The sequence below is a fragment of the Neodiprion pinetum genome, chromosome 5 (assembly GCF_021155775.2).
Source record: "Neodiprion pinetum isolate iyNeoPine1 chromosome 5, iyNeoPine1.2, whole genome shotgun sequence".
NCBI classification, from domain to species: Eukaryota; Metazoa; Arthropoda; class Insecta; order Hymenoptera; family Diprionidae; genus Neodiprion; species Neodiprion pinetum.
The window spans coordinates 96,267-111,309 of NC_060236.1; the positions used below are offsets into that span (position 1 = coordinate 96,267).

At 38.4% G+C, this 15,043-nt stretch overlaps 1 protein-coding gene across 10 annotated transcripts; it reads left to right on the forward strand.

Moving 5' to 3' along the window:
* The first annotated feature begins 68 nt into the window (after positions 1-68).
* On the forward strand, positions 69-14,535 carry LOC124219786 (peroxisomal acyl-coenzyme A oxidase 3). 10 transcript variants are annotated; one of them, XM_046627890.2, is made up of 15 exons: positions 69-223; positions 3,337-3,533; positions 3,937-4,101; positions 5,478-5,633; positions 5,827-5,974; positions 6,485-6,656; positions 6,785-6,900; positions 6,992-7,164; positions 7,442-7,564; positions 7,700-7,820; positions 7,886-8,119; positions 8,225-8,379; positions 8,493-8,640; positions 8,779-8,933; positions 11,183-14,535. In XM_046627890.2, the coding sequence occupies exons 2-15, from the start codon at positions 3,366-3,368 to the stop codon at positions 11,303-11,305; spliced, it is 2,157 nt and encodes a 718-aa protein (XP_046483846.1). In that variant the 5' UTR covers positions 69-223; positions 3,337-3,365; the 3' UTR covers positions 11,306-14,535. The 10 variants fall into 10 exon arrangements, with proteins under 10 accessions (XP_046483846.1, XP_046483844.1, XP_046483845.1 ...); XM_046627888.2 differs by lacking the exon at positions 69-223 and adding an exon at positions 332-488; XM_046627889.2 differs by lacking the exon at positions 69-223 and adding an exon at positions 696-867.
* Positions 14,536-15,043: the final 508 nt, after the last annotated feature.

Sequence of the window (15,043 nt, forward strand, 5' to 3'; positions counted from 1 at the left end):
GACAAAAATTCACTCCATTCCTTAATAAATGAAGATTGTTATGTAGGACAAAATAAACAAGGATAAGTGTTCTTGGCAGAGGTCCTAGGTTACTTTACAGCAGCACCATGTTTATCGCGTGTGTGCAACGAGATAAGCTGTGGCAACTGGCACTTGGCACCGTGTAGAGTTCAGTCCTGGCAGCACCTAAGAAAGAATTCCAGCTTCGCCATACATCGAATACGTAAGTATAATTTCAAATCACGCACGCGAGCAAGTGGACAAGTGAAAGTTCCGTTACTGACAAACGGTTAATCAGCTGCTGTCGATATAGTTCACAGCTAAGGTAGTACGATTCGCCGCACGCAACCACAATCCACATCCCAAGATTCAGTGGGCGGTGCCGGCGGCCGGCCGGCCGGCTTTTGGAACTCCGTATGCCGCACGAAATTTAGTCGCATACCCGAACTCGACCGGAAATATTCGTCTCTGCTGATAGACTTAAAGAGGTAATGATTGTCCCGGATAAATACATCGCTGTATAACATTGATAGGACGAATAGTGCCAAAGAACGGTTACGCGGTGTTTGAATGAATCTACATAGGTATATGTATACAACCGTTCGGGAAGAAATCGACAGCAGATGCAAAAAAAAAAAGAAGCGATTCTGCATTAGTGCGACGTGCTGAGGACTTGTGGCTAGTATCGTGATTGTAGGCTGTCACGCTGCGCTGTTTACGTTTGTTAATTTTTCAATTAAACTCAATCAGCCGATGCCTAGGGCGACTTGGTGCGATGGAAATTAAATGGGTAGGACGTACTGTGCGCAAGCGTTTGTGGGTGGGTCATACTTAAAGAGTGATAATCCGCGTGTGAAATTTCCACAGGTATTTTATACAGGCCAATGTAACCTCCTTGTGGGTGTATCGCGCCAATTACAGCGACTGGGAGAGATAGTAGTAATGCACGTGGTGGGCCTGCTTGATATTCCGTTCATTATCGCGATTGTCCTCTATACAGTGATTAAGAATCGTGCATAGGCTGAATCTGAAAAGTAATACACGTCAAATATATCATTCGTGGACTGGAGGATCGAATGTTTTAACCCTTTCAGTCACGGAAACATAATTAAACTTTGAAATGATTAGGATTATTTGCAAATCCATAATTGTTTGTAATTGTTATAAATGAACAAATGCAAAACTTGTTTTCGTTAATGTAATTCATTAGCGGAGAAATTTGATAATAAACATGTACTAAACAAGCTTGGAATTCCTTGGTAAACAAACAGAGATCTCAGAGTGGCAATTAGATTTACAAAATTCAACGCATAGGGGTAGTTTTTACCCTCCTTAGGGGTGCATATAAATAGTATTGGGGGTTGCACATATTCCCGGCCTGACATTGTACTATCTCAAAATAAATGTTCATATAAATCTCATTCAAGAACACTCTCTAAAACAATGTTGATGATTCGGCCCCGTTTCACCCCATTTCAGGGGTAGGTTTTTAATTTTATTAAATTTTCGACATCAGATTCGCATTCAGCATCGTAATATGCATAGGAAACGTACAATTGCACTTCTGTGCGAAAAAAAAAAAAAACCGAGTGACTGAAAGGGTTAACCTTATGTTGCACAAATAACAAGTTTCAACTGCTATTCATGGACTAGGTGCCTGTTTTTCATTGCTTTATTTTGCTCAACTGCAATATGTATACCAGGGTAGTCCTTATTTGGGGGTAATCGAAAAATAGTCATTGCTACACACCCGAGACGTGTTTCACATCATAAACAAAAACTCTATGTAAAGTTTCGTGCTGCTACATCAATGGGGACACGTACCTCCATGAGTAAATACAAAGAAATTCTAATGAATGAGAACATTTTTTTTTATTCAATGTCGAATTGTTTAGGTAAAAATATAAACGAATCAGACCTGGTTTTTTTTTTTCCTCCTGGTTCTTAATCAATATTTTCTGAATATCACGATCCTATATCATCCCTTGTAAAATGGAAATGGGATAGTAAAAATTTTCGGAATAATACACTCTTCTCAGTAACGGATATCATTTCCGCCCTCAAAGATGTTCGTTATCAAGAAGCTTCGTTCCATTATACTCATATGCCCTTGTATCCCTGTATATATGAGTATAATTATATGTCCAGACATGTGCCGCGCTCACCCTTGATAACATTAAATTACATGCTCGTATCGATTCAATAATGATAGATAGAAATGTTCTTGTAATCACGTGTGTCTTAACCTGAACATGTACAGATCGCTGTTGAACGCAATTACGGGCAAAGTGGATGTAATCGTTGTCGGTAATCAGTCGTATACGCATGAATGAGCCACCACGTTATCACGTATGTTTGGCCAATTGTGAATTCGTATCTATCGTAACAAGTAGAAGAGAGAGATATCGTATCAGACAATAGGGCCACTGTACGTGAAACCTTTAATTTCTGATATGAAACACCATGGTATCGTGTGGATATTACTTTCCAAAGACTTTGCCATAATACTTGTGTCAATGTTATTTTCCGTACTAATGTGTAAATAAACCACGGAAATATGATGATGTGCAGAACTGTACATAGGCTGTCTTGATCGCACGTTTTGAATACATGAGTGTATCTAAGGCAGTCACTGAAGGCCTAAAATCGACATTTCCACATTTTCCATGTATACACACTTTTCATAATATATTTTCGTTTGGTCGGCGCTAAGTGGTATGTTCCACTCATCTTTATTATAAAGCCTAAGTCATAAGTAATGTCGAAATAATAAATTTTTACATTTATAACATTGGCGAACCAATTAAGCGATACCGGCGTCTTACTTAATCCTTTGGACTGTTAATAACATTTTAATTGACTAAGAGACAACATAGCGCAGCAAATTAATCATATGATTCGTTTCGTAACCAAGTGATTACTGCACAATGAGTAGTATTTGACATTGTTATTATCTCTACATTTCACGGAAAAATTTTGTCCCACTCCTGATGCAGAATGTGCCAGGAGTAATTTCTGATAACAAAATTGGCTGAATAATAATATTTTTCCATCAGATTTAGTTCACGGTAATATAGTAGTGTGTGATAATCCCGTTGCCCAATCTAATTCAACAGCTGGTCGCACACCATGGCCATGATCATTTACTTACGTACGTTTATTTAGGTAGTTTTATCTTGCATGAAAAAAGAGAAGCTAGTAAGTGTGTCACCTGTACCGGAATCAATTTTATTGTATTCTGAGACATCTTTACATGGAACATACCTGTATCTTCAATCGCATGACTTGTAAGATACATAGGTACATACGTATATCGTGTTTGTACCTGTTCAACAGGAAATTCCTACCAAAGATACGCTCTGACGATGTCTCCAACTCAAGCAACGGTATCAGGACATATTTTCAAGAATGACCTTGACTGGATTGAAGATGTACCCAGTACCGGTGCTTTGGCCGAGTACAGGGCTTCGGCATCTTTTTGTTGGAAGCAACTTCGCCTAGTAATGGAAGATCCGGATGTTCTAAGACTGAAGGTGAACTCAATTCTATTTCTATATTTTCAGCCCTTACGTAATGAGACGTACTAATTCTGTTAAAATCAGGGGTAGTTATAATAGTGTATCTTTGATTTTCTCCACAATCTATCAGGTTGAAGTTTGCTATGTTACTTTATCGATGCATTTTATAGAAAAACTCGTTATTTCACAACTTCAGGATAATATAAAATTCAGTAAACCAGAATACGGCATTAAGAAATTCAGATTTTATGAGTTCAACTCCTCCAGTTATTCTAATGCTGTGAAATAGTAAGTTTTATTTTAGCTTTCGTTAGATTAACGTTACTAACTTCAGCCTCATCATAACGTACCTACTATACACAGGATGTATTAAAATATGAAACTCTTGAGATAATTAACAAGTCTGTCAATCTCGCAGATGAAATTGTGGAAAGCGATGGAAGCAGACCCTGAATTTCACCCGCATCAGGATATAACGCCTAGTGCAAATGAACAGAAAAGACAAGTTGCCAGACAATTGGCTCGCCTCAACCATCTTCATCTCTTGCCACCTAACATAAATCAATTCAACTACAAGGCAAAGGTACGAGGTATTCTTATTGTTCTAGTGTTCTCGTATCACAAGGTATGCGTGTGTAGTGACTCGATGAATTTCTCATAGGATTCGAGTCCTTTCGCTTCCAAGTCCTTCTCAGAGCATTCTAGATATCTTTCGCTTGAACCAGTTTCGTCTTACCCCCGTGTACGGGCACAATTTCCGCGGGTTTCTAGTACATTGAAGTGTGAAACTGCAACAACACCTCATGGCGCTTGTGTTAAGTTTAACTGAGCACATACCCTACCCTATTCCGCATCATTGTAATGCACGCATTCTAACAGTACGGCTTCGATACCTGGTAATACGAGCATAGCTTGGACCTGGGATAGAATCATATTGGGGGTATACACGCCTGAAAAAACGATTTTTAATAAAGGTTCGTCGTTCCTAATGGAATATTTCATCGACATAGCACTACTTACGGATTTAACTATAATCAAGCAAAATTTGCGGTTCGTGCTACTTGGTCTTTCACAATTATAGACAAAAGAAGTGAAATTGGTCGTCATGACTTAACTACCATACACAGTCAAATGGTATAGACCACATCGATTATAATAACTTTTTGAAATTTCATGTAAATTTTGTACACTTATGTAATTTTGGTGCAAACCGATAAGACATCTAAATGTCATGCGTTTTATACGTTTCGAGTGCAAAACACATTTACTTATTACAAAAATTGCCAATTTTTTTCAGGAATCTAAGATCTGCATAGTTCAATTATTATTGGTTTGTGCCAAAATCACGTCACTGTAGAATACCAACATGGAGTTTCATAAAGTTATAATAAACAATGCGATTTGTACCTCAGGTCAAGCACTCTTACACAAACTAGCTGTTGGTACGGTAACTGAAGTCAGACAAATCTCAAGTTTTGCCAAATTATGCTTAGGAATGCCAGTAATTTGCTTTGAAGAAATCAAGTTATTGAACTATTGAGTTATGACAGCCAGCTTTATAAAATTTTATCCACTCAGAGTTAGCAGATTTAGGTGGTTCAAGGGCGTGACATTTTTAATCCATCATCAACTGCAATATAACCGGTCTAGCAGATAATTTTTAGGTTTCTGACCCACCAGCGACAATGAAATTAAACCAGAGCTGGCAGGCCTTGTATAACTTCAGCAACTGATACCAGTTCCAAGAAATTCTTTCTTTCTTTTCAGGCGTATGTATCCTCTTGAGACCACGAAACCTGCAAAATTTCTACATCACTGCATATTGTACCAATATAGGTAGATCTGTGTGAATCACAGTACAATCGCCATTCGCAAAAGTAATTTGCTAATCGTGTATTGCATAAAATTTCGAAGCTGCTGGGTGTTGAGAGCTTTCAAACGATACCATTGTTCTTCTAGACAGGTTACCTGATGACGTTGAACGAAGCAACAGCCATAGTCAGCCCGTCGTTGTCTGTGAAGATTGCCATTGGAGTTTACTTATTTGGCAATACGCTGCTTAGTCTGGGCACTGATCGTCACCTGCCTATGTTTCATGCAGTTTGGAACAAGCAGGTAAACTCTCCACGACCATTCAGTTGTATTGCAGCGATGCGTTCAAGTCAGTTGCCACTTCGAAACCTCTATTGTAGATGAATAAACGTTTATACCTACACCTGACAGTAAATACATTGGAAAGAAGCAGAGATGTGATTCACCCCTATTGCTGCCTGTATGTCAATTGTATTGAGCCCTCTTCAACTTTCAGATGCTAGGCTGTTTTGCATTGACGGAAGTCGCCCATGGTAGCAATACGAAAATGATGAGAACCACGGCAACGTATGATCCAAAAACCCAACAATTCGTACTACACACCCCCGACTTTCAGGCTGCAAAGTGCTGGATCGGAAACTTAGGTGACATTGAAAGGCATCGTAGATGTGCTGTATTTTGTCACAGCTCCATTTGTGACTACATTGAACCGATTTCACTGTTAGTTGTTTAGATCTTGATCGGCAATCGTATTTACTGAGCATCAGAGCATTATTCTGTCGACATTGGTATAAAAAATAATGTACGCAGTCTTACAGCGCAGCTCAGATTAGTTTTCTCCTTGCCAAAAGAGTATCTTTGTTCAGAATTCTTCCGAACATCTAACTTCTTTGCAGGAAATGCCAAATACACACATTGGGTAAAATTTGTGCCTACCGAACAATACATGTCAGTTCATGCGGTACAATGAATATAGTTTGGTTACGGATCAAACCTTGATCTGAAGGTGATGAAAAATAAACGGTGAGCAGATCTGGTCTTGATACTCACCAAGGTTCTACAGCCTTTCCCATGGACTGCCTAAAACTGTGCACACCCATGTAATAAGTGATTATCAAACGTATATATTTATACGAATCAAATCTGTATTTCAGGGAAAACATGCCTAGTAGCGATAGTCTTCGCTCAGTTGATTACATTGAAAGAATGCCATGGATTGCACGCTTTCATAGTCCCGATTAGAGATCCGAAAACCTACCTTCCGTATCCGGGCATCACAGTAGGGGATATGGGAGAAAAAATGGGTCTCAACGGTATTGATAACGGGTGGGTAACAATTCCGTTTCTCATGAGATTTCGTTATGCTGCATGCGATTTGTGTGGCCTAGCTATTCGTACATTAAATGATCGTGCTCCTAAGCTCGAGAACTATCCGATGCCTTCGCTGTCCCCAGTTTCCTATTGTTCAACAATTACCGAATACCGAGGGAGAGTCTGCTGAATCGAACGGGAGATGTTTCTCCGGACGGCGAATACGAAAGTTCCTTTTCAGATCCTCAAAAAATTCTTGGTAATAATTTTATCTATTCAACACTATTCGACATGTACATAGATATAGATTTGATGAATGCGTTTGTCAATTATTGTCGCTATCACTTCAGGTGCGGCACTTGAAAATCTCTCTGCCGGCCGGATAGGTATTTGCCAAGAAAGCACAAACACAATCGGAGCCGCGGTAGTAATAGCGGTGAGGTACGCTGCGGTTAGGAAACAGTTCGGTCAATCAACGTCCAATGGAAAGGGGGAAAATCCTTTGATCGAGTACGAGCTTCATGTAAGTTTTCTGGTAAAAAATTCAGGATTCAGCAGAGGTGCGCCACCGACGTTTTCAATTTTTTAAGACTTTCAGTTATCAGAGGCTTCGCCACATGATACTTGAAAAATTGATACTTTGGACTTGATACTTTTGTTTATCCAGCTAGTAATTTTATTTTTGTCTTTGACATTTTGTCCGCATTAAACTTATTAGCTCCCACCAGATACGGTACGGTGTGTATGCATATGATAGCACGGGTGTACATCTGGGTAATGCAGATAACCATTGATTACAGCGATGGCGGTTGTTTCCCTACTTGTCTGCGGCGATAGTTTTCAGGACCTTTATGTCTGAATTTACTGGAGTTTACTTGGAAAATGTACAAAAATCCATGGAGGGTGAAAACATACCAGATCTTGTAAGTATCGCATTCAAACTCGGTTTATACAGGTTTACAGGAGCGTAGGGATAGCATACAAGTAAAAATTTTCGCCAATCAGCGAAACAAAGCACTTGACTTGTTACAAATATACATTCTTTGGATTATTTCTAGAGTCAGATTGTATCAGAAATCCACTCAATTATATCAGCGATAAAGCCACTGATCACCTGGACTTGTCGGGACGCAATACGAGAGTGCAGAGAAGCTTGCGGTGGTCACGGTTACCTCAAAGGTACGATAATTGCCGTGAAATTCGATCATTGATTGATAGTCGATTTCTAAAAAAATTCTCTGCAGCTGCTAACCTGGGTGAACTCGGTGTAAATCACGAGCCCACCGTCACCTATGAGGGTGACAACAATGTCCTGCCTCAGCAGACGAGTAACTGGCTGTTACGTCAATGGGCGGAGGTGCAAGCTGGGGCTCCGTTATCAAGCCCTCTCGGATCAGTAGATTTCCTTGCTAGCGGGCCAGTCATATTGAAAAGGAAGTTCCAGGGAAACAGCGTCGCCGATGTGATGTCTAATAATTGTATGTATAACGGCAGAACGAGATTCTACGCCCTTTGTACCATCAGCTCATCAAGTAAAATGTTAGCCTTCATGCAATCAAACAAACTAAACTTTCTTCACACAGTTGTAAGGGAAACAAACGAGTGGCTGCTGTGTTGGCTCGTCGTACAAACGCAACGTCAAATTGATCAAGGTATTCATGGTGGGCTAGATAACTTCACCGCACGTAACAAGGCACAGGTCTACCGTGCAGCAAATCTTTCAAAAGTTTACGGAGAGGTATTTTTCCATGCCCATTGCAGATAGCAACACGCAAAGATCGGTTGAGTCACTGATCAAAAATATGTGACTAAAATCCAATTCATGTATACTAAAATATATTTTTACTACAGATGATAGTGCAAAAGTACTGTATCGTCAGGCTGAAACGATTGATTCCAACGAGATCAGACACACGTACCTTGGAACTGGTATTAGATAAGGTACTTCTTCTCTACACGCTGTCCTGTCTTGAGAAGCATCTGGCTACCCTCTACCAAGGTAATTTATTTAAAAGTATTAGTTTGACAAACCATATCCCAGTTGCATGTCAATAAACATCTTATCTTATTATGATGTATATCAAGTTTGTGTGTTAATTAAGAATTCAACTTTTCATCCGTGCACGCACCATAATAGGTGGATACTGTGAGGGGCCTCGAATGGCAGATTTACTGCGGGAGTCGATCCTTATATTATGCGAACAGCTGAAACCGGAAGCTCTAGGCATCGCAGACTCATTAGCACCTCCTGACTTCGTTTTGAATTCTGTCCTGGGTCGAGCCGATGGAAAAGTATATCAATATATGAAAAATCATTTCCCAAGCAACGTGACCAAAAAAAAAGTTTTCGGTTTGAATTAAAATTTTGTAAATCTGAAGCCTGGTTGAACCGTAGATCAAAGTAGAAAAAGAGTTGGTTAGCTACTGCGGAACAGGAGTTGGAGATATAGAAAGAGAACAATGCGCCGGTTAAACTGGAAAATTCGATGTTTGTGAGTTAAACAACCATTTGAGCTACAGCGAAAAAAATTTACTTCAAACTTCGATCCAACTGGGCTAAAGACCGAACAAATTCGCGTCCGTTCTGAAAACCTTATTTTTTGTCCGACTCCCCTTGAAAAATAGTACATTGTAGAACAAGGGAATATGTATTAGGCTTTATTTCCATGTTGCGAATAGAGCTTTATTCCTGACTTGAGTGAATATTTTTTTTTTATGTTCAAGTGCGATCATTTTATAAGTCTGAAAACTAAAATTTATAGACCATTTATATTAATATAAAGAGAAGTAGTTCTAAATTTAAAAAAAAAAGACGGAAAAAACCAGAAAAACACTGAATACCGCGAATGCGTCGGAAAAGTATAAGACAGAATCATATGATACTTGTGCCCATTTTTCAGGTCGATAAAATGGCCATTATGGTGAAGTCAGGAATAAAGAAAATAATTGAGCCATTCGTAAATACACTGTGGGAGAGAAAAAAACTGTACCAATTTAAAACGAAAACAAAAGCCCGAACACGCCGACCAATTTTCAAAAACCTTGTTTGCTCGAAACTGCAGGAATGAGCCTTTTGTTTCACGTTTGTAAATCTGCAAAATATCTATTCCTTGCTGAGATACATGCTTTTGAAAAACGGATTTTGACAAAGTCGTTGGGAAAGTGAAATAAATTAATATTAAACAATGTTCAACTTAATTTCTATCTTTAATTGTGATTCGACTTTCAACTCTGGTATTTCAATAATTCTTCCAGATTCTTTCCACGTGTCATAAAACGTTCCTTGTAATATTAGAGTCAAAACGCGCACTCTGACGTTAAAAATTTTGTTTTAGGAATATCAACAGGAAAGTCCACTATCGAAAAAGTCGGCTGTAAATAATGTCGAGAACGTGACCGAAACTGATTCGGCCAACACTTGATCGGAATTCAATCAGAATTTGATCAGGAACGATCACTCACCACGCAGAAAAAACATACTTGTAACAATTTTTGAGATGGCGTTAAGGCTGTCTTATTTAATATTGGCGAATTATCTAGAGCATCGGAATCTAAGTCATAGGGGAGATTATTCACTTATAAGTGGAACTTGAAGTCACATAGCCTGCTCTTACTCTATAGTGCAGAAACTATTGCATCCCGGCGAAGGAGAGTACTGACAACAGTAGCCGTGAATGGTGGATACCTCGAACCTCTGTGACTAAATTCTATTCCTCATTTGCTTTTTCTTTCATTACGTTGATCACATGAATTAGTAGAAAATTTTTATATATGAAACACAAGAAGAATAAGAGAAAAACACATTGCTGCAAGCTTTCAGTCATTAATTGAGCCAATATAAATTAGTGTTCAAATCACAGTGCAAGATGGAAATTAAGTTCAACATTCTTTAATATTCATTTATTTTTTAATCCTTCCAACGAATTTTTCGAAACCCGTTTTTCATGAGCATGTATCTCAGCATGGAATAGAAATTTGGATCATCAAACGGGGAAACGAAAAGTTTATACTTCTTATTTCGAGGGAAAATATCGGTCGACGCGTTCGGGTTTTATTCAGGTTTTAAATTGGTCCGGTTTTGTTAGCCCGCCTTTTACGTACAAAATACTTGAAGTGCAGGGTTGCCGTTACTTAGAAACGTTAAAAATCACGAATAGTCAGATATTTTTCAAATTTCCCGAAAAACTGACTTCACCCGTGTATGGATGATGATTCGGTATCGAATGAAGAATTGAAATACAAGCAAAGTATTAACGCATCAAAATTAATTAAATATAATTTGTAATGATTGGTTAAATTTTCAAGTCCGTTATTTTAATGTTGAGAGACACAAGGTATCTGGAAAATTACAATTTTCGTCCTGAAATCAGGAAAAGTCCGGGAAATTTACAATCCAAAATTTGTGGCAACCCTGTAACATGAATTTAATGCAATAATTCCTGGTTAGTTATGAAATGCATTATGTAACTGTTGATATGTATCCGACATATATGACTAAGTCCAATACTTGTCAAACTGTACTGACAATTATTTAATTTCAGGTATACGAACATCTCGAAACCTCGTTTAGGTGTAATCCAAGTGGTATGGAGAGGGCCAAGTGGTGGAAGGAGATGCTAACCGCCTCGGAGAATCCTCTCAAAGTTCCCCGTGCCAAGCTCTAACATCATTTAGCCAATCACTCGACAACCTTATTTATTTTTAAACTTCCTATCCACTGTGTGTGGCATATTATAATGTACCAGCTCTTTTTGTGCACACCCCTTGTAGACCAGGGACCTGTTTCATTTACCACATATTAAGTCTAAAAGCAGATCAGTATGCGATCTGTACTGCTGGTACAACTGACTGGCGTATCGGCAGTGATATTTTACCCTTTTTTTTTTTTTTATTTCATGTGTCGTTTTTCTAAACCATACTTTGGCATGAAAAATTATTCTCGCGTGAACCGAACCTTGTGCGCTGACGCACCTGAGCGGCTGTCCGGAGCGATTTCTTTAGAAACACAAGGCGGTTAAATATGCATAGTATACCCGTTCTACTAATGAATTTCGAGGGAGCATAATTTATTGCTTGGAACTAAAGTTGTTCATATTTGATTAGAAAATAGTTAATTGTTCCTCTGTTAATTAATTGGGGAATATTCAAACGCAATGCAGTACCTCTTTATCTCAATGTACAGGGCTCCGTATCAAAGAGAATAACTTTTCTATGTCAAACTACGGTTTTAGAAGATGGAAGGTTGAAAACAAATTTATTTTGTTTCTAATTTCTTCCATTATGTACACCTGCATAGGTCGATACCGAAACGGAAGTGTCGTCCGGAATACTGATTTAGGTTGTTATTGCTATGCGAACCATTATCCATTTTAATGAAGTATCAAAGAATGTATATGAGAAGAAGATTTGTATTCTTGTGACTGATTCCGACAGTTTAGGTCGAGCCGAATTTCACAGCATATTGCAAAATGTATGGGAATTTATTCTTTCCAAATTTTCTATGCTGTGTAATTATAGTCCCCCTTTATTTTTGTATGCAAAAAACATTTTACCGCGTATGCTTGTAATCGAAAAATATTTTGTAGATACAAGTGTTTTAAAAGACGAGTGTATATTTGCGGATAAGAATGGAAATATGCTAATACTGTGACGCTCGCTGGCGATTCCCTTCCATACAAGTGACGTGGTTCGAAAAAGATACATAGCTCCCAAGCGAGTCAATTGGTATCTTCCCATCCATCTATCTTACATCGCCACGCATGCGTACGTCCAGATTATTGTAAAACATCTGCGAAAATTTGTCCTAGACTTGATGCATTCGCAAGAGGACCTATGTATACCCATGCGTTGACTGAAGATTGCTAAAGGCAGCTATCTGAATGACGAATTTTGCAGCCCGTTCCGATTGGGCGAGGGATAGTCAGGGGAGCTTTAATATAGAAATTTCCTACCCTCACCGACTCCGTTAGCATTGTAAGTCCCATAAAATGAATCAGCGAACGTAAGACACCGCCATTACCCCTGCGGCACTCGTGCGCTTTTGCTTGCTTCAAAAGAATACTCATGGCTGGCTGTCTTTAGCAATCTTTAGTCAATGACCCATGGCATGGGCACGTATGTACAATCTACAATATCATACATGCATGATATGAGCATCATATCATACAAAGATAAAGATGCGGATCAACTTGGACAATACTTCGCGATGTATAAAATTGTTTCTTTATTCGATATGCATATAGTAATGTTGGTTATTTCGCAATAGATGATAAAAAAAAAAAGTGTGCAATTGTAACTGCCCTTAACGAAAACATATGAGATATCTGTTTAATTTCCATAATATAGAATCCAAGTTTATTCGCGAAGTGTAGATAAGTATTCTTTCAAGGAGTGTGTCAATTTATAATCTATCTTTGTTGAGGCCAAAAACGATTAAATCGATAATTAAGTTGCATAGAAAATAAATATGTTGTAAGAAGAAAAATATATATAACAATTCCTAACAATTTCATATGTAAGTATCCTCAGGGTGATTAGAGGCTTCCACCACTTACTTTGGTTTCGTGTCTTGCATAGTTTCAATGATATAGGTATAAATGTCGGGCTACCTCCAGAAATTACGAGGTTCAAGTTAGTAACGTTACTGTAACGACGCAGCTTTAGGAAAAAAATCGTTGTTCACACCTTTAGAATTGTCCGAAATTTGGTAAACCGTAATAAACAAAACTTACTCATATTTACAAAAGCCAACTCGTTGAAAGTCATTCTAAAGTTGCACAGTAATGCATTACTCTGTATTTCGTTAGCTTAAAGTTACAAACTTGAGCCTCATAAGGTATTTCTAAATTCACATGGTAAAAAGTATTGTCATGTCTGGACATATGTTCTATAAGTGGCTGAATTTTGTGTCAATTATTTCCCAAAATCGATATTGCTGTTATACAGAGACCGAGCGCGAGTATGAGTGGCCAAATTTATCCCTATCGGCAGTGACTTGCACTAACGTTGACGAGTGTTCTGGTGGTCATTTGTCATCATTTTTCCGAAAAAAAAAAACAAATATTCGTACCCAGAAAATGCCTCCTTCCAGTGAAAGAAAAGGCAAGGCTAATTTTTGCACTATTAGTTGTTGTAACAGTTGGAGAAATATAATTCCAAGTCCCATCGTAAACAACGAGCAGATATTTTTGAATTGAGACACAGAATTAAAGATTCCGAAAATAAACCATTCCCGATTTTTATGTCTCTTTTTTCTCCTGCAATACCAGGCAAAGAAACGAGTAGGTATATTCACCCCTGATTCAATAATTTTCGAAGAATTTTGCTGAATTTATTTATGAACTAAAGGCTGGCTCCTGCACCCTTCGCATCGCGCCTCGTTGTCCAGGGTCGTGCTCCTTACGAATTGTCACTGAGGAACCTATATTACAGTTTGTCATGGTAAAAAACTTTAGAAGCAAATCCGAGTCGATGTCCCATCCGGCCTCAAAGATATAAGGCAATTCGCGAAAACGCGACTTGCCCCTTTTCATCCTTTTAGGAGGTGAATTTTTAAAAATTCCCCCTTAGTGGGTGCTAGCGTCGTGACAGAAATTTCTTCAGATCCTAATCGGAAAATGAACAATAAATTAATAAATGATCGTCCCACGTTGAGCCAGTGGTGAAAATTTCCGTTGTCTGTCAAGTTTCTTTCGAAACGGACATCAGAAATCGAAAACGGCGTATTTTCGGAATTCTCAATTCTCTTATTCAGTTTGAAAATATCCCGTCATTGTTTACGATGCGAGTTTGTTATTTTTGTCGGAGATAATTCTAATGTAAGTGAAGAACAAAGACATGAAAATAAATAGAGGATCATTCGTAACGATTGATTACACAATTTTTTATCAACTTACTGTTGTCAGAAAATAAATATAACCCACAGTGTATCTTGAGTAAAAAAGTCTGACCTTTTTAAATATGACGTTTATTTTCGGATGAATATTCAGCAAGCGCCATACCCACGATCCGTATACGTTGGTCATTGAAAGTTATGTGGCAGAATGCGATATGACTGGATGAAGTCTGCCAGCTGCAGGTGGTTGGTGTAACGGCAGTGCCAAGATCCGGGTTATTTCGCCAATTTGACCTGCATTTTATCGGACACTCGACGATATACCTAATAGATTTTGCATGCTCATAAATTTTTCCGATTTTTTTTTTCCTTCACATTCATTTTGTTTATTTCAAACACAGGACTGAACTTATTTCTTCAAAGATTTTTTTCCGATAATCCGCTCGCAACGTATCGGACATCTCTGTCATCGTCGTCTCGCACAATCCGTCGTCGCTAATTGTAATTAATCATTCAACGAGTACGGAACAACGATGTGGAATTTTGCAAGTGGCACGCATATTCATTA

Coding starts and splice junctions, on each gene's coding strand:
- LOC124219786 (XM_046627885.2), top strand. CDS start 1,811: ATGGGGACACGTACCTCCATGA. Junction 1,833..3,336: donor GGGGACACGTACCTCCATGA/GTAAATACAAAG, acceptor CCTGTTCAACAG/GAAATTCCTACCAAAGATAC. Junction 5,975..6,484: donor GTGCTGGATCGGAAACTTAG/GTGACATTGAAA, acceptor TCTGTATTTCAG/GGAAAACATGCCTAGTAGCG.